The sequence below is a fragment of the Syngnathoides biaculeatus genome, chromosome 10, assembly GCF_019802595.1.
Source record: "Syngnathoides biaculeatus isolate LvHL_M chromosome 10, ASM1980259v1, whole genome shotgun sequence".
In the NCBI taxonomy this organism is placed as follows: Eukaryota; Metazoa; Chordata; class Actinopteri; order Syngnathiformes; family Syngnathidae; genus Syngnathoides; species Syngnathoides biaculeatus.
The window spans coordinates 4,772,622-4,789,887 of record NC_084649.1 but is presented as its reverse complement, the minus strand read 5'-3'; the positions used below and the strand labels follow the sequence as shown (position 1 = coordinate 4,789,887).

Genomic DNA, 17,266 nt, shown 5'->3' with positions numbered 1-17,266 from the left:
GAGTCATTTCAAAAGTATCCCACAGCTTTGGTTTCTGGCACGATTTTTCCCTCCCGCTGCAAAATGGGCTTTGGAACAAGTGACACCGCTGATTGGTGAGTATTCGGTTTATTCTGTAAAGATTCAGAGAAAGTGTAGAAAGGATGATACAACAGTGCTTTATGATCAGGCTATATCATAAAAGTTTCGTAAGCGATCATTACACCGTAAGTCCAGATTCCATTATTCTCAAACCAAAATAAATTTGTAACATTCGACACAAGTGCATACACTGCTGGTAGGAGATGAACCTCCAATTTCACTTTGGATGGTATAGCACCGTTCTTAGCTATTAGCAGCGTGACAAGGATGCAGCTTAATAGGATATCCATGTAGTGACTGTATGTTTATACAAACAAGAGAATTCAGAAGAGAATTTCTCCCCATTTGGCTCTCTAGCTAGCTCTAGATCTCACTCTGTCAGTGTCAAAAGATCCAATTAGTAATTTAACTTGCGACAACAATTGGCCAGTCACAATATTTGATACAATATTACAGTTACAGCTCATATGAAAACATCTCCAAAGTGTACATAAAGCAGCACACGATTTTTCACAGATAAAGACCAAAAGCGATCCTTGATGCACTGGCTGTTTTCGTTTTTCTTGTTTTTTTTCCCCCCTCCTTCTCTTCTTTAACTGTACAGAAAGCGCAGTAGCTGGAAAGCGAGCTGATGGACAAACAGGTCAGATAAACACGGACAGAGCTGAGTAAGGCAACGTTAGCGTGACAGGCTTGTCTCTGTTCAGTTTGCAGGGCATTGGAGGTTATTGATCTGGGCAAAGCTGTCAATACCTTTGCAGTGGGGCAGTGGGATTTTTGAGCATTGCTGTCTTCATTAGTGCATTGAATATATTCTCTTGCGTGTAGCTGAACCACAAAGTGATCACCAACATTGATACAGGTCTAAATAAAACATGTTTGATTGCATCTGGACTTACAGTGACTCTGGAAAAGTAAATAGAGTTGGGACAGGGGGAAGCAACAACAACAACAACAAAAAAAGTAAAATTCAAGGCAGTGCTTAAGTACTGGTTGCTAAAAAAAAAAGAAAAAAAAACGTAAAAAATATCACAAAGCCAACAATAACATTTCTTTGACACATCTTTTGTCCATTCAGTCAGTAAACCCCCTTTTTATAGTGCAGTTTCGATCATATTCTGTATATAGATTTCTCGCTGTGACCCCAAAAACGTTATCTCTCGGCCTCATCCCATCCTATTTTTGTTCATTCAAGTCACTTTTCCAGTCAGTGTGCGTCTTCTTTTTCTTTTCTTTGATCCCTCATACTGACCTCATTGTGTACCCTCCCCACACGACCACAAAGAAGCATGAAAGGCTGAAACATCACAGGACTTGAGAAGGTGAGAAGTTCTTTCTTCTGACACGGGAGGAAGTGATGGCAGATGGAAGAGGAAGAGGAGGGGGTGGGGGGTATTCACAGTTACAGTCAGAGTCTTACGGTCCAGCTACAATCACATTTGCTGTCATTACAAACACTTTTTTTTTTTTTTAATTCTGAGCCTGGCCAGGGAGCAAACCAGCCTTGTACGCGTGTTCCGTGCAACTCGATCACACCTCCAGCAGCTCCATCCTCAGGCGATCCCTAAACGTCAGCAAGCAAACACAACATGCACAAACAGGTGAGGATCTGATCCCAAGCTCGGATGAAAGGAAGCACGCCACTTGGAAATCCACCCCGCCGAATACAATTGTCATGTTTTATTCACACGTATTAACATCCGCTCGCAATCTATAATTCAATGGGCGAGATTTCTACTTACCTAAAAATAGCTTTTAAATGAAAAACATATGTAGAGGCTTGATTGGCTGAATGCAGCATGACACCCACAAACAAGCTGATCTTTCATTATTTCAGGTGAAATCCAATTTGAATGACTCGGAGTGGATGGTAAGAGCAAGTTGATTGGGGGTATGCTCTTTGCTATATCACGCTCAAAGCTGTCAAGTAACAAGTAGTTTTTTCAGGTATCTACATGAGAAGTATTCTTGCGACTCAACTTTTGCTCTTAAACTTTTTAACACAAATTGCGGATATTTACTTGGACATAATTGGTGCTCTTTGCATTTACATATGAACTATTAAGGGATTGGATGTGTGCTCAAAATTGTGGTCGTTTGTTTTATTTATATGTATTTAATTATGTTTTTAGGAATACATTTTCTGGTGTTTCTGTACTGTTCTTTCATCAGACAAAAATATGTTTTCTGTAACCCTACAGACAGATCTAATTTTTTTTCCATGGAAAGGAAAACATATTTGCTGGGAATAACCTTTAGAATTCATGGATAATAATAATCTTTGGCTGTTATTCCAAATGGGCGGTACGGCCATTAATTGGGGACTCTAAATTGCCCTTAGTTGTGATTATTTAGACAGACTGCTGTCTGTCTCCATGTGCCCTGCCCATTGACAGCTGAGAACTGCGAATCTTGTGAAGATAAGCAACTCCAAAATGAATGAATGAATGCGATTAAAAATTTTCTGTATCATTACTTCATATTTTGACGTTTACAGAAAAGTAAACTGCATGAAGATTGAGAAAATAACAAGTTACACTTTATTTTCAACACAGGCGAGGCCCTGTAGCTCAGTGGTTAGAGCATTGGTTTGGTAAAACAGGTGTTATGGGTTCATATCCCACGGGGGGCCTCCACTACATGAGAAGGGTTCCGTCAGGAAGGGCATCCGGCGTAAAAATTGTTCCAAACATATGTGCATTCATCTGAGATGAAATGCTGTGGTGACCCTGAAAGGGACAAGCTGAAAGAAACTTACTTTATTTTCAATATACACCCAATGTGTTTGATGGATTTACTGTAATTGAAATATACAGCAGATTTTAAAAAGTGCTCCTTCAATCTATGCATGTTTGATGTGTTTATTTTAATCTGGTTGTCCCCAACAGTGAGAATCACCCAGGAGGCCAAGTTTAGGAATGCTGATGTGGAAATCCAGTGACCTCTTTAATGTGATTTTTTTTATCTTATAACATAAGTCATCCATCCATCCATCCATTTTCCAAGCCACATATCCTCACGAGGGTCGGGGAAGTGCCGGAGCCAATCCCAGCTGTCATCAGGCAGGAGGCAAGGTACACCCTGAACTGGTTGCCAGCCAATCGCAGGGCACACAGAGACAAACAATCAATTGCACTCATAATCACACCTACGGGCTATTTAGATTCTTGAATGAATGCATGTTTTGGGATGTAGGAGGAAATTGGAGTGCCCAGAGAAAACCTACACGGGCGCAAGGAGAATATGCAAACTCCACACAGGTGGAGCGGGGATTTGAACCCCGGTCCTCAGAACTGTGAAGGCAACGCTCTACTGCTGCTCCACTGTGCCGCCTATCATAAATTATGTGCTACCAAAATAACTACTATAATGTTGTCTAATATTAGTACAAGATCCTGTTTTCTAGTGTAACAATAACATGGTTTGTTGATACCAGCCTCCGATACTTAGGCCCAAATATCTGACATCGAGTAAGTCCTCCTCACCAATAGTTGGCACTACACTACAGCTGTTTGTCACATGTCACTCACAAAGAGCAGTCCTGAAAGTGATATTGTGTTCAGTGGGATTTTATGTATCAAATGTAGTTGCGATATCTGTACTCTATATCTGTATCAGCGAGTTACTATGGAGGCAGTACTCGTATTTGTATCGTTCTGAAAAAAATGCAAAGGTAGCACCCTTTTTAAAGGTTGCATTAAGGCACTTTGCCTAAGCATTTTTAAAGTTGGAACAAGCCTTCCTCCAAAGATGGCCACGTTGCTCCGATTGGAAAGGAAATTAAGGTTCCTGGGCAAAAATAGAAAGCGGCCTGTCGTTTCCACTGAGGAGAGAAAATATAATGTTTGCCTTTGAGAACTGTTGTATTCTGTTTGTATGGGTTTCAACTCCCTGTGCATTTAAGTAGCAGTTGTTTGACACTCTATAATTACTGTAACATCTATTCTAATTTCTTTAGCTCGTCTATGGCATTTCATTGGACCAAATTATATGGTTTGGTGTTTTTTGGGTCACGTTTACAGTAAACTTAAGCTTGGAGTGACAAACAGCTTGAGGGAAGCATGCTTCGCCTCTGTTTTGAAGAACTTTGTGAGAAGGCTATTTTAATAATGTCTTTTAATGAGTTTGAGTATGTTTTATTAAGTTTAAATGTGTTTGAAATTTGTGAGAGAAGTAACTTTTTTTTTTAAATAATCTCTTAATATCAAGGATTGTTACCTATTGCAGGTGTGGTCTGAAATCTACTTGACCTGATAAACAGATCACTGCACAGTTCGTTGTATTTCTTGTGACCAAAGCAAATCTTTCCATATCTATTAAACTGTAAAATGTATATTAAAGCAACAAGGGGCCTATAACACTAATAAATAATAATGAAGCAATGCTCATTAAATGAAATGTCCATGTGATGCAAAAAGATGCCTTCTATTGATAGATTTGGACCTAAAACAGCTCACGAGCGGAATAAAGGCCAAAGATTATTATGAAGCCTTGTTTTTCAAAACTTAACACCAAATAATAATCAATCCAAAAATATTTAGGCATTATATTGGGTAGAGACTTTTCTCTGCCATGTTAAGACACAATGTTAACGTGTTAAGAGTGTGTGAATAATTGCAGTTCCATTCCAACCCCCCCCCCTTTTTTTTTTTTTTTTTGCACAATGCGACTTGGATTTCAACAAACACTAAAAAAATCCAACCTAGCAATCTTCTAAACACTGACAATATTTTAAAACGCTAAATACTACAATTACATTTTTGGTCGCCGGTTAGCAGATTTGACCTTTTGAAGAGTCCCTGATAATGTGATGAAAAACGAAGGCACTGGTTGGCCAAAGACGAGATCTGTGTATTTGCGATTGATTGCTATTGATTTCAGTTCCCGTCATCTGAAATGGCGAATTTGAAATTGTCTTTGTCGAACTGAATCTGAAATGACCAAAGTGAGTGTGAAAGAGTCCAAATCGCCTGTCGGTGTGAATGTCAGAAAGGTTTTTTGATTACCACACGGCGCGATTGGCTGTCAGCCAGTTCAGGGTGCACCCTGCCTCTTGCCTGCAGTTAGATGAGATAGGCTCCAGCATACCTGCGACGGTGGTTCATGTATATTGCTTGATAATCGATTTTTCTGTTGATTGTTCAATAATCTGGTTTTTGTTAAATCGTTTTTCAAATTCAATCCTTTTGCTCAAAAATTTGAAATTGTTTCAAACTGAGTGCAGAAAATGCACAAACATAAACTGATTATGATTTAGTTACTGGATTGTGTATGTGTAGAAAAGGAAAGATAGCTTGTATGATCGATAAATAGATTAACAGATTTTCCAATGCAAGTGTTTTTTTCAATTCTTGTTGAATATTCAAAATAAATTATTTTTGTGTTGTTTCCATTTATCTGAGAACAATTTTAACTGATTTATAGGGTTTTGAAAAAGACCTCTAAACGACCCCCCAAATCTCAGCCTTACTTCGGGCTCATTTGAGTTACCTGGTCTGATTGGTGTCATTGGGCTGATCAATAAGTGGCTGAGTCGCAGTGAGCTGCTGTTGGTTTCTTTCGGCCCAGGCGTCCATCAAGACTCCCGGTTGTGCGGAGGTCTCAGCTTTGATGAGCTCTCTGCTTCCCTCAGTCCCCATGAGACCATGCAGTGGTGAGTTTAAATCCTGCCATTGAAGCCGTTGGTCAGTGTTTGTTCCTCCTTCCCCCTCGAGGGGTTTGTTCACGTCTTGTTCAGCATGTTTCTTTTTGGCAGCCGGCAAGTCTTTCTGCAGTTCGGCTTCAACGTCTCCTCTGCCGCCGGCTTCCTCTCCATCTACAGATGGTCGCAGATAGGTCTCCAGCCACTTCAGCTGTCCATTCTTGTGACTGTGGCGGCTGTCACTGAACCAGCGCACCACCTCAGATTTAGGCAGGCCTGTCTGTATGCTTAACTCCTCGTATTGCTGACTGTTGGGCCAGCGTGCACTGGAAAAAGCCTGGCGAAGGATGCGCAGCTGTTGGGCATTCTTGTTGGCCCAGGGGGGTGCGAAGGACCCTTCGGCTATCTCTGCCTTGTGTTCTTGATGTGCAATCTCAGAGGTGCTCTCGCTTTCATTCATTTTGAGCCTCTTGAAGTTGATCTTGATAGGTTCAAATTTCAGCTCCGAGCAACTTTTGTCTGCGGTAAAAAGGTCATCCTCCTTGATAAGTTGCTGCAAGATTGACATGCCTTTTATGCTAAACTCCTTGTTGCGCTTACCCTCATCCATCACGGATGAACTACTTTTTGTGATGACGGTGGTGCTGGTGGTGCTTTGATTGGGCGAAGTGCTGGCGTGGTTCAGGTCTTTAGAGGCAGGGTTTTCATTGGTAATACTGTTGTTGTTGTTGTTCTGAATGTTGCGTTGCTCATCCTTCTTCAAGGTGTCAGCCTGCTCTTGAGGAGTGATGGCGGCACTGTTATGATTGTTATTTTTGTTATGATTTATGTTGCTGGTGTTTTCGATGGCGCTGTGACTGTTGAAGCCTTCCGGTCCCGTCAGTAAACTGTTGCGTGTCTTGTCATTGGGGTAGTGCAAATCATTATTGCTAATATTTGTAGAGCAGGCAGCAAAGTTGTGAATCCCATTGGCGGTGCTGCTGTTATTCACGCTTTTCCTGGAGACGTTCTCACCGCTGATACCACTGCTTGAATAGCTGGTGATGCTGCTGCTACTGCTGCAAGTGCTGCTGCTACTGCTGCTGCGACTGCCGGTGCATCCAGCCGCCACGTCCACGGCGAGGCCATTGCTGCTCTTATCTGGCTCTGCGGTGGGTTGAATATTCTTGGTCAGTGTCGACGTTCTGACCAGAGACTGAACCTTCTGAGGGAGAAGTGGAGTAGAGTACGAGACCCTCGTCACGTGGGGATTAGTAGACACACTGGCCTGCTTAGCGGTGGCTCCAACGGGCCTGATTCTTCCACTGCCATAGGGGATTTCAGCCATTGGAAAATTTGGTCCTTTTGAACCTGAAGGGGTTGTTACGGTGTGGTGAGTAACAATGTGATTGACATGACGCGGCGTGCCAGGTTGCTTTTGGGGTGCTCCCCCCTGGAACACGGTGTTGAACATCTTCCTCCTCGCCTCTTCTATTTCCTCTGGAGACCAGCTTATGCCCTGCTTGAGTCTTTGGGCAGTAAACCACAGTTTGATCTGCTCTTCAGGGAACTCTGACACTACTGTCAGGTAACAGAGCTCAGCTTTGGTCGGGTAGGGGAACTTGCCAAAGGATGTCTTAAGAAAGCTGCTGGTGTCCATGGCGGCATCGTAGGTTGGGATGCTGCTAAGAGGGATCATCACCTTCGGAAGGTCTTTATTGGAATCAGGGGAAGCTGGGGTGTACAGGGAGGGAGTGTGCTGGTGAAAGACTTGGTTGGACACTGTTGTCGCAATCACGTGACTAACAGCTGTCCTCGGCATAGCTTGGGCGCCAGAAACACTGAGAGCCCCATTTTGGAGTTCAGGCACATTTGTCAGCATGTTGGGGTCTACATCTTTCCCACTGACTTTTTTCAATACTTCCACGGTATGAGATACTACAATCTTTTTGTGCTCTCCCTTGGCTCTCATCATCTTTGCAATAGGGGTTTTGCTCAGGGAGATTCCAGATTCTCTGTAGTGGTCTCCGCTGTCCGTGAAGAGGCTTTGCTCCACTGCTGAGATGCCATCCCTCTTGTTGACACTGAGGGAGGCAGTCATCAAGCCCTCCGTGATCTTAGGGTGAGTGTTGGCATTATGCAGAGCCAGAGCCTCAAAGCGAACAACTGAGACCCCACAGTTCAGGCAGTAGAAAGTGGGCTGGGCCCTGAAGTCTAAGTGGCAGTTGTGCATGTGATCCAAAAAGTAGTTTAAATCTCTGGACTCGAAAGAGCATGGCGGACAACTGTATGTACCTCCTTTCTGCACCTCGCTGCCACATTCAGATTTGGATGAGTTGTGAGAGACACGGCCAGACTCCTCTCCAGAGATGCTGAGTATGCCGTCTTCTGGGATTGTTGGTAGGAGTTCTGGCAGTGAGCCCAGTATAATTTCCTCGCGCACATGTTTGGATTTGGATGGTATCATGCAGGGTACGGTGGATTTCCTCTTGCTGGCCATTGTGTAGCTTTGCAGAGATGGGAAAGTGAGTGAGTGATTGTCCGGTTTGATGAGAGCAGAGGGCGAGTGGAGTTTAGTGTCATGGATCAGCCACAGTGTTGCTTCATCCCTTCTGTTGCCGTGGGACCTTTGTCCAACTTTAAAGGCGTCCAGGGAACCTGTGAGGCAAAAAGACCGCAAACAAGATCAAATTACTCCATCAAAATTCTGGTAATTGTAGAAATGCAGAAGTAGTACCTGACCAATCCTAAGGATGCGGGTGTTTAACTTTCTTCAGCGCTGCGCACACAGTATTTCTACATACCACATAACAGAAGTGTGAATGTGGGGAAGCTAATAACCCTACGCACAGTAGTAAGTGTAGGAGGAAATACAGTGTGACAATGTAGGTGGTGTTGCTCTACAATCACAGCGCTGAAAACACTTCCAGGGTTTATTTCTTTTATTCACAATCAAAATAATAAGTACTATTTAGTATTACAGAGAGATGTAAAGTAGTAATTTGTTTGAAAAGCTATTGATAGCAACAAAGCACTTATTGATGATACAGAAGAGCCTTATGTCAGACAGGTCTTAAAAAAAAAGCAGGTTTTGGAAATTCAAGTGAGTATGCAAAGACAATTGCATTTAAACAAGAAACACACACACACACACTCTAGCAATCACTATCACCTGCCAGCGTTTTGTTTATTTTTGGGGGATTTTCAGAGTTATGTCTTGCTGTCTGTCAGGTTTCATCAATTCTAAAAGGGATCCATGAAAATCAACAGCCACCAATGACAATGTCTCATTTTTGTCACATTTGTTGTTCTTCTTGACTGCTGCCTTAGGTTTAACTCTGCTAATTATTAATGGCATGTGTATTTTTAGCAGCGCTTCATGATACAAAAACAAAAAAAAAAACAGCAATTAAACTGGAGGCTTCCATGCTGACTATAACCAAGGCGCAGAGCGAGAAATGTGATTTGCAGGCTTTGAATGTGACTGGGGATATTTGTTGCCAGATGCCACCTGGTTCCCTCAAGGAAGGAGTTATTATCAGTGAATAAATATTAGTCGCACACTTCCTTGGGGATTTTCAACCTCTTGAGTTGGGTGTATTTTCCCCAGTCCCTTGATTGATAGTAGTACCACATGCATCCCACCTTTCCAGCTGTTTGACATTGCCTGCTGGCAAAAATATACAATATGCACACAGGTTTTTGTCTCTGGAAGTGATGAGTATTCATTTTTTCTAAACATTTATGGATCGTGGTTGTATGTGGGTTTTTATTTGTATTTATATTTGGCTAGACAAATTAGGATGGGGCAAAATGTTATCGAGACAAGTCAATTTGGTCTATGCTTGGCATTATCAGTATCAGTATTACACAATGTTAATGTTTACAATAATATTGGTTAACTTTGCTCCATGAACAGGCAAAATATTTTACACCTGACCAATACAGCTATACAGTGCAAATGTACCAAGGCTTTGTTTATGTGAGTGTTACTTCATAATATTTCTGCTAGCTCAAACTATCGTGTTGAGCATTTGCTAAAAAGCATGCACAGAGCCAGAGCACACATTTCACCGAATGCACAAATCCATTTGCAAACCTCATCCACTGTCTTGTTACACCTCAATCATGCACAATGAATTTCTCTCCTTTGTTCACTGTATTATTATGAAGTGAAAAATATGCCTCTCACTAAGTCATACATATTCCAATTTGGGATACGGAAAAACTACGGATACTCTTTGCTGGTTAGTGTCGCATCAGCTCGCATTAATTGCTGTGCAGGAATGGACAGTAAAAGGCGTGGAGGAAAAAAAGGAGAAAAAGAGAAGTAAATTCTTCACCCTCTGCCCTCTGCCTGAACTTGTGACACAACACACAGACCCTCCGATCATATTTCTCTTGTCTTCTTTTCTGTGACTGGAGAATTGTCGATTTGTGTGACATGTTCGAGGGAGTGAATAGCGCTCACTGTGTTCATATCACAATGGTTTAACTTCATCTTGTGGCTTGATCATACCTGAGAGAATGATCAAATGCCAAAACTCAACATTCATACAACAAACTGCTTGGATCGAGTTTTCCCAGGATTTAGTATAATATTGTGTTGGTTATATCGTTATATATTTTACTCCAATTTCTTTCATGTTCATCACGTGGCATTTGGACATGGTGAAACGCTCTTCCACAGACTTCCTTTTTACAGAAGCCACCCTGGTGGCTGGTAAATAAAAGATGAACCTGTTCCTGAATTAAAACCCTCAAATGACCCCAGCCATTGACAAGTATCTTGTATAAGTATCTTTTTTTTCAACATTTTAAAATTTTATTTTGTAACAGACAGCTGCTGTGTTTGGAGAGAACTACAGAAACAAAAACAAAAAAGAGACAAAACATAATAATAACCCCCCCCCAAAAAAAAAAAAAAAACTAGGTCACCAGCATCTTATGCAGTAATCCTGCTTCACTGCCTCCCATCCCAGGCATGTGCTGTATGTTTTGGTGCCAGACAGGTCATGATATCCTGTGATGGAACACTCAATTAACCCCTGCTAGGGACACCATGTTTGTTCACTGAACTAAAGATTTACAAGTGTGTTCGCGCAACGGAAGAACAGGGACATGCACATCTGTATCAAAGATGCTATTATGCTTTTGGAGTGTTGAGAGAAATCAACGTTGGCTCCATTTAGTTGCGCGGTTTCTCTTTGTCTAACGGATGACGACACTTGGCATATAAATGGATCATCACAGTACAGCAACCACGAAAAAAAACAAGATTCTGGGTTCAAACATGTCAATGTGGAGTTTCCCTTTATCAAGGTGTTCTTCTCTGTGTAAGCTGGCTTTTCCCCACAGTCCAAAGAGGTGTATCGATATGTTCGGTTAATTGACAACTCTAAATTGTGTGTTGGTGCCAATCTTAATAGTCGTCAGCGTCTGTGTTCGCAAAGAAAATGTGAGGGACCAGCAATCCCCCTCAGGCCTTATTCCGTTTGAAAAAAAAAAAAAAAAAACTGTAAAAGTTATTTTTGAAGCCTGAAAACAATAGTCCCAAAGTGTGAGTTTTTTCATAAAACCCTGATTGCTATTGTTGCTGTCTAAACGCTGAAAGCGGTAGTCTGTAGCAACAGAAGTGTATTCAAGCATAATGTGTTCGTGTTCGGACGGATTGGGGGGGGGGGGGGTCCTCGTTTTACAGTGTCATTCCTATGGCAGAAATGCAACCTGAATTTAAATGAACAGTAGTGAATGCACCATATTCACTAAAAAACCAATGCTAATGCAATGACAAAGTTGTAATTACAGTAAATATGTATGTGACTACTACATCCTGGACATAAAGATAAAAGCAGTCAAATGAAAAAAGTAACTGAAGTGTGACTTCTTGTGCTGCATGACAATATTCTAATGCAATGCCATGCAAATGAGTAACTGTGCCCCTCTGCCCCCGGTTGCCTTTTTGTGAAAAGTATCAATAAATCAAACAGTGTCGATTGATTATTTGCATTTGGTCACGTCACTTCGTATCAGAGTACTGTATACTGTACACACACAGCTGATGGCCATGCCAAATCTGAAGTGAGCTGATGGCTTTCAAAATTGGCTCCTCCACGGCAATATGCGAGGATTCACTCTCCACTCTGAGTAGCGCGTTCTCAGACCAAAGGTGAACAACGCCTTATAAAATAAAAGACCCGGTTGGTTCAGTTGGCATTTGAGAAACGCAACCCTAGAATGCACGAATGAGTGGATGGAAACCGTTGCATACACTGGAGAAAAATGTACATGTTCGCTGACTCAACTCTTCAGAATCAAGACGTGTTTAATGTACCCAATGCCCATAATGCATACTTTTTTCATAAATTTGGCGTAAATGGCAGCACGTCTCTGTCGTAGTATATTTGCATATATTTTTGCTCCAGAAGTGTTGCTTTATATTAATGTTTCCAAAAATAATTACAGTGACATCTTGACTTATGAGTGCCTCAACTTTTTCGAGTAAGATGCCGTCGTTTGGTCAATTGTTCACAATTTCAATGACGACAGCCCTTCACGTCGATATGCTACCACTCGAGTCAAGTGGAAAACAAAGGCAAGCGGCAGTCGCTAATGTATTTTCAGCGGTTTGCTGAACGGGACAAACAGTCGAAGACACAAATGGAAAATGAAAACACTCTGAAGCGGTATGGAGAAGACAGTCCCACAGAACTAACCATGTGGTGATGTGGTGAATACCCAACAAATGCTGGAGTCCAAGCTATTGACGTCACTCACTGTATGTTCGGTTTATTGACAACTCTAATGTAACAAATTCCTAGTGGCGTGTTTTGTTTTTGGGTGTCGTAATGGATTATTTGCATTTTAATTCATTTTAACGGGGAAACAGTAGCTGACATACAGTCAGAGTAAATTGAGTAACACTTGTAAGGCAGGTAGCATTGTGCTTAGATTTTTTTATTTATCAAAAATACATAGGTGCTACATCTTCTCAAAAAATGGTTTTAGATTTTCCATGAGTAGGAGTAGTTATTATGAATGTATGTACTGTTTTTTTACAAATTGCTAGTTGCTGCTTTAGCATGGAAATAGTTATTTTTTTAAAGGTCCGTGTGGCCAGAGATCATTTTAACAACTTTGTTGACAAAATGTGATTCTTATAAACAGAAAAACATCGCGAGTTGTATTTGGTGGTCGTCATATAATTGTACCCTAAGGCTAGATTTACACTAGATGGTTCAAGTTTTATTTCTAGACATGGTTCATTGCAGTGTAATGAGAAAAAAAACCCCTCAAAATTCGCAATGCTTCTACCAAATGTTGATCCAAACCGAAAATAATTGGATATCTGACTATATGACTGAGGCGCAAATTGACAGATGGGATATAGGCACTAAACTGGAATTAGACAATTAAGCCTGCAGTGCAAATTAAGCCAAAGCATGTTTGTGTGTCCCTTTGAGGGCAATGTGCCGTTCACACCGAAGTTGTGGCTTGCCCCATTAATACACTTAGATGTGTGCCCGCGTCAGCGGCTATTGTTCTCCACAAAAACATCGTCGGATGGTGAGTTTAAAGTGGCGAGTTTTTATTTTATTTTTTTTAAACTTTGATGTATCTTCTTTACCTAGCTCTACCGGAGGCCTTTTTGTCTGCCTTCATTTCCAATTTACTGTATAATGAAGGCCTTGGCTGATGAGTCGCCAGGACAGCTGTGTTTCCATTATTTCAAACCTATGCCGTGGCCGTCTTTTCTCTAGAAAATCGACTCGGGGTTCATTCCCATTAATGGCTTTGGTGTGTTTTGTGCAACTGAAATACGTTTTACTTGGTTTCATATATTTACAATGACAGCAGCATTAAATTACAACAGTGTGTGTGTGGGGGGGGGGGGGGGTCTGCTACACTTTCTCCCACTGGCCAGAGGTTTATTGCTAAAAATGCTGTGAAATGTGTCCAAGACAATAGATGAATGGATGGAGAAGGTAATTTTGTAACAATGCCAGAGTTTTACTGGAGCAGCTGCGTTCAAATGGTACAAGAGTCAGTGACAAGGCAGACGTGGGCCGAGTACAGTCCCTACGTTCCTTGTAAAAACAATTCAATCCTTCAGTGAGAGAACTCGCGACGAGTTTGCACGCTTTGCATAAAGAATCAAGTCACCTATTCAAAGAATGACCCACTATATCTGGAAGAGCGTGACTCGAGACACAAAACAAGGGTTTCCTGAGACAGCGGCCCATTGAATGTTTACAATGAGAAGGCAGGATTTGTGTTTCGGAGCAAAGGTGGACAAAGCGTCGACCAACACTGCCCCCACAGGGCGCCACATGGCCACTATGGAGCAAACTCTCTGGTCCACCTTTTTCTTGGGCACCCACACACACGGAAAGCGCACTGCCTCGTTGCAAAACTATTGCTCAAATAAATAAAAAAACAAAAACAAAATGGCATTAGGCACTATTTCGGTTGGGGTTGGGGCGGTGTTGGTGGTGGTGGTGGTGGGGGGGGGGGGTTTACTTAAAACGGATTTAATAGCAGCATTACGATTTGAAGGAGGACTTGCTTTTATGCTGTCATTTCCATTGCAGTATTATATTTACATGTCATTAATGTATGATTATAATCTGTACTTTTATACGGCTGAGTGCTTCTACCTCTGCAACAAGCCCTGGCATCCTTTCATCACTTCATAAACTGCTGCAGCAATTAGAATATTACAACGTGAAAAATCTACAGCGGGCTGCCACCAGAAAGCGAAGCGAGGCTGCAAAGTGGTTGCTCGACATTAAAATTTAATTCAAAACAGCCCACTGTTGCAGACACTCCCAGATTGTTGGGTCAGCTACAGTTGACATTAACAAACACAGATTTGTGTTTTTGCACCGCGCTGCCTGTCACATGAAGGAGAACGTGGAGGCAGGAGGAAGAAGAAGCAGGACAAAGGAAGACAAAACTCAGACGTCTGGGAGTAAAGCGAGAAGATGACTGATGATGATGACAGCCTGCGCTCTTTCAATATTCCTCCCTGCTGACACCTCCTAGTCGGGCGTCTACACACTCTCACACACTCCCTCCTCACCTCCGCAACATTTAGCGCCTGTGACGCTCTCAAATCTTTCTCTTTGAACAAAATAACTGGCAAGGAGTCTCTTGATGCGACTGTTGCAGAAGAGTTATAACATAAAAGGAAAAGGATAGAAAACAATCTCTCACTCTCAAAACATTTGTTTTGTGGTTAATTTGCCCTGACAGTGATCTACGCCACTTTTATTTTTTATTTTTTTTTTTCTTCAAGTGGAGTAAAGAGTTAAGAGCCCTGACAGATCCATTTGAAAGATCAAAAAATCTGTCCAGAGGGAACATTTTCTGCCTTGGTCCCCAATCGAGACTTGGATGTCATGTGAGGGGATCAGCTGGACACCTAAATTATAAGAGCGCAATAAAGCAGAAACAGAATATCACTGTTTTAAACAGATTGAGAACAATGGTGGCTCATTTATGTGGCAAATGTGATCCAGCGCTGTGGGCTTGAAGACGCCCTCCTCGCTGTGGACATGCGATAGTTCTGTTGGCCGTATGTCTCCTCTGTCTTTGGAGACGCATGCTGGGAATACCGTGCTCTTTCTTTGGCAAGGTTTGACATCATGTGTGCCACTGTACGCCATGGCACCATGAATAAGTGTGCGGCTGGAGTGATACGTGTGCTGAAACACAAGTGGGAGATGTCAGGGTGATTAGCACAGTGTTAATAGATAGAGTGGCTGTCCAGCCCAAGACAAAATGTGACCTCCAAGCGTCTTCGTCTCGTCTGCACCCTCTTTTTTTATGTCTCCGTCCGACATATTTGTGTGTGTTTGTGTCTGAACGTCTGCGACGCAGGTGTTGTCAGCCTTCTTCTTCCTCCCTTTTTCTCTTCTCTCTCTAATACACACACAGACACGAACCCCCCCCCCCCCCACCTCCATGACTATAGCCCCGTCCACTGGGAGACTGGTCGGTCGTGCCACTCATGTGTTAACATTGCCATGGCAACCCTTCTCCTCCCCTTGCCCACTATGCCCCACACACTCACTGCTGAGACACTCGCACACACCCACCAACCTCAAGACTCATACACACTGAATTCCTCAGACTGCATCTGGCACAGGACAAACTTTAATCCACATGGGCCTGCGAACCACATCGTTGAAAAGTCCATTCACGGTTCGGGTCCCTTTGAGACAACTTCGGGTGAGGTCTGAGCCATTTTGTTCCTCAGCAAGCCGAACCCGCCTCTCCACTTCTCAAATGGTTATCAGCGGGCTTAAAGAAATAGCACAAGTGAGCATACCGCAAATGACGTCCTGTCACCGTGTTGCTCGATCAGACGCTGGACTGACATACTCAGTGTCTCCTTGCACGTGTTTGCCGTTATGTGTTAGGGCGTAGCTTGCCTCGGAAAGCGTACATTGTTCTACAAAGCCTTCTATCTGTGGCCCAGATGAATGACGGACAAATAAACCATGGCGCGGCGAGAAAAAAAAATCTGAGTCACGCATCCTTTTACATCACTTTTCATGAATAACTTCTTCAGTTCTGTAGCCAAGACTACAGGCATTCATTTGGTAAGTTAAGAAGAAAAGGAAGAAAGATGGCGGCGTACCACACATTGTACTGTCCATCCTAAAATGGCTGACATCAGAGCCTTGTCAAAGCCCGGCAACTGCCAGCTCCTGCGTGGGACAGAGAAAGTGGCAGGGGTTCTTTCCCCACGAGTCCCACGTTACCCCCCCCCCTCCCCACCACCACCACAAGTGTTTCTTTTTGGTTAGAACTGTGTAAACATGCTGTTTTAGAGCGGCCCGAGTTTCCATATAGCTAAGACAGATGACAAAAGCGGCACTAAATAAAGGCTGAAAGCCCTGACTAAATTGCACCTGCATAGGAGGACACTGTCCTCTCTGGCGAAATAAATAGGAGCCTGCACTGTGGTTCTGAGCGTGTATTGTGAGACTCATGAAGTATGCTGTTTGCATGAAAAACAGCAGGGAATTTGATTGGTTTGGCATCAAGACAGTTGATTCTCGCCTTAGAACTTGAGGAATGTTGAACACTCCAAGTCAGCTAAATCTGCAAACCATGGCCATATGACCTTCCTTGGTATTCTCAGGCAGGGGTTTCATTTTGAGCTGTGGGAGGCACACGCAAAGGCACAATAACTGGGAAGCGTGGTCAGAACACCAGAGATGTGCAGTACTACTGCAGGTATACATAAGCGTGATGTGCCTTCGCTGTGTTGCGGCATTGTCAGTGTATACAAACACTCTGCAGTGGCTATAATAAAAAAGAGAAAGCACTTTTTGTGGAGTGTGTGTGTGTGTATGGTTGGGGAGGAGGGTGTCACCATGGAAGAATACAAGTATTAGCAAAGAGGGAAATAATTACAATGACCATAGAGCTGGGAATGGAAATGATGTCCTATTCACAGTGCTTGGTACTACACGGCACTAAGATGCTTTCGTCGTTGGTTCTCCACTTCATAACAGTACCACCGCAGTAGTAGCGGGAGCCTGCCAAAACCAG

At 42.6% G+C, this 17,266-nt stretch overlaps 1 protein-coding gene across 3 annotated transcripts in view; it reads right to left on the bottom strand.

Moving 5' to 3' along the window:
- Window positions 1-99: 99 nt before the first annotated feature.
- The window catches only part of zhx3a (zinc fingers and homeoboxes 3a), a 24,305-nt gene continuing 7,138 nt past the window's right edge, over window positions 100-17,266 (bottom strand). For all 3 annotated transcript variants that reach the window (XM_061833031.1, XM_061833032.1, XM_061833030.1), the window contains 2 exons: window positions 5,572-8,359; window positions 100-1,645 (listed from right to left, as the gene is read on the bottom strand). In XM_061833031.1, the coding sequence (XP_061689015.1) occupies window positions 1,612-1,645; window positions 5,572-8,201 (2,664 nt within the window). In that variant the 5' untranslated portion in view covers window positions 8,202-8,359 and the 3' untranslated portion in view covers window positions 100-1,611. The remainder of the gene's footprint in view (window positions 1,646-5,571; window positions 8,360-17,266) is intronic.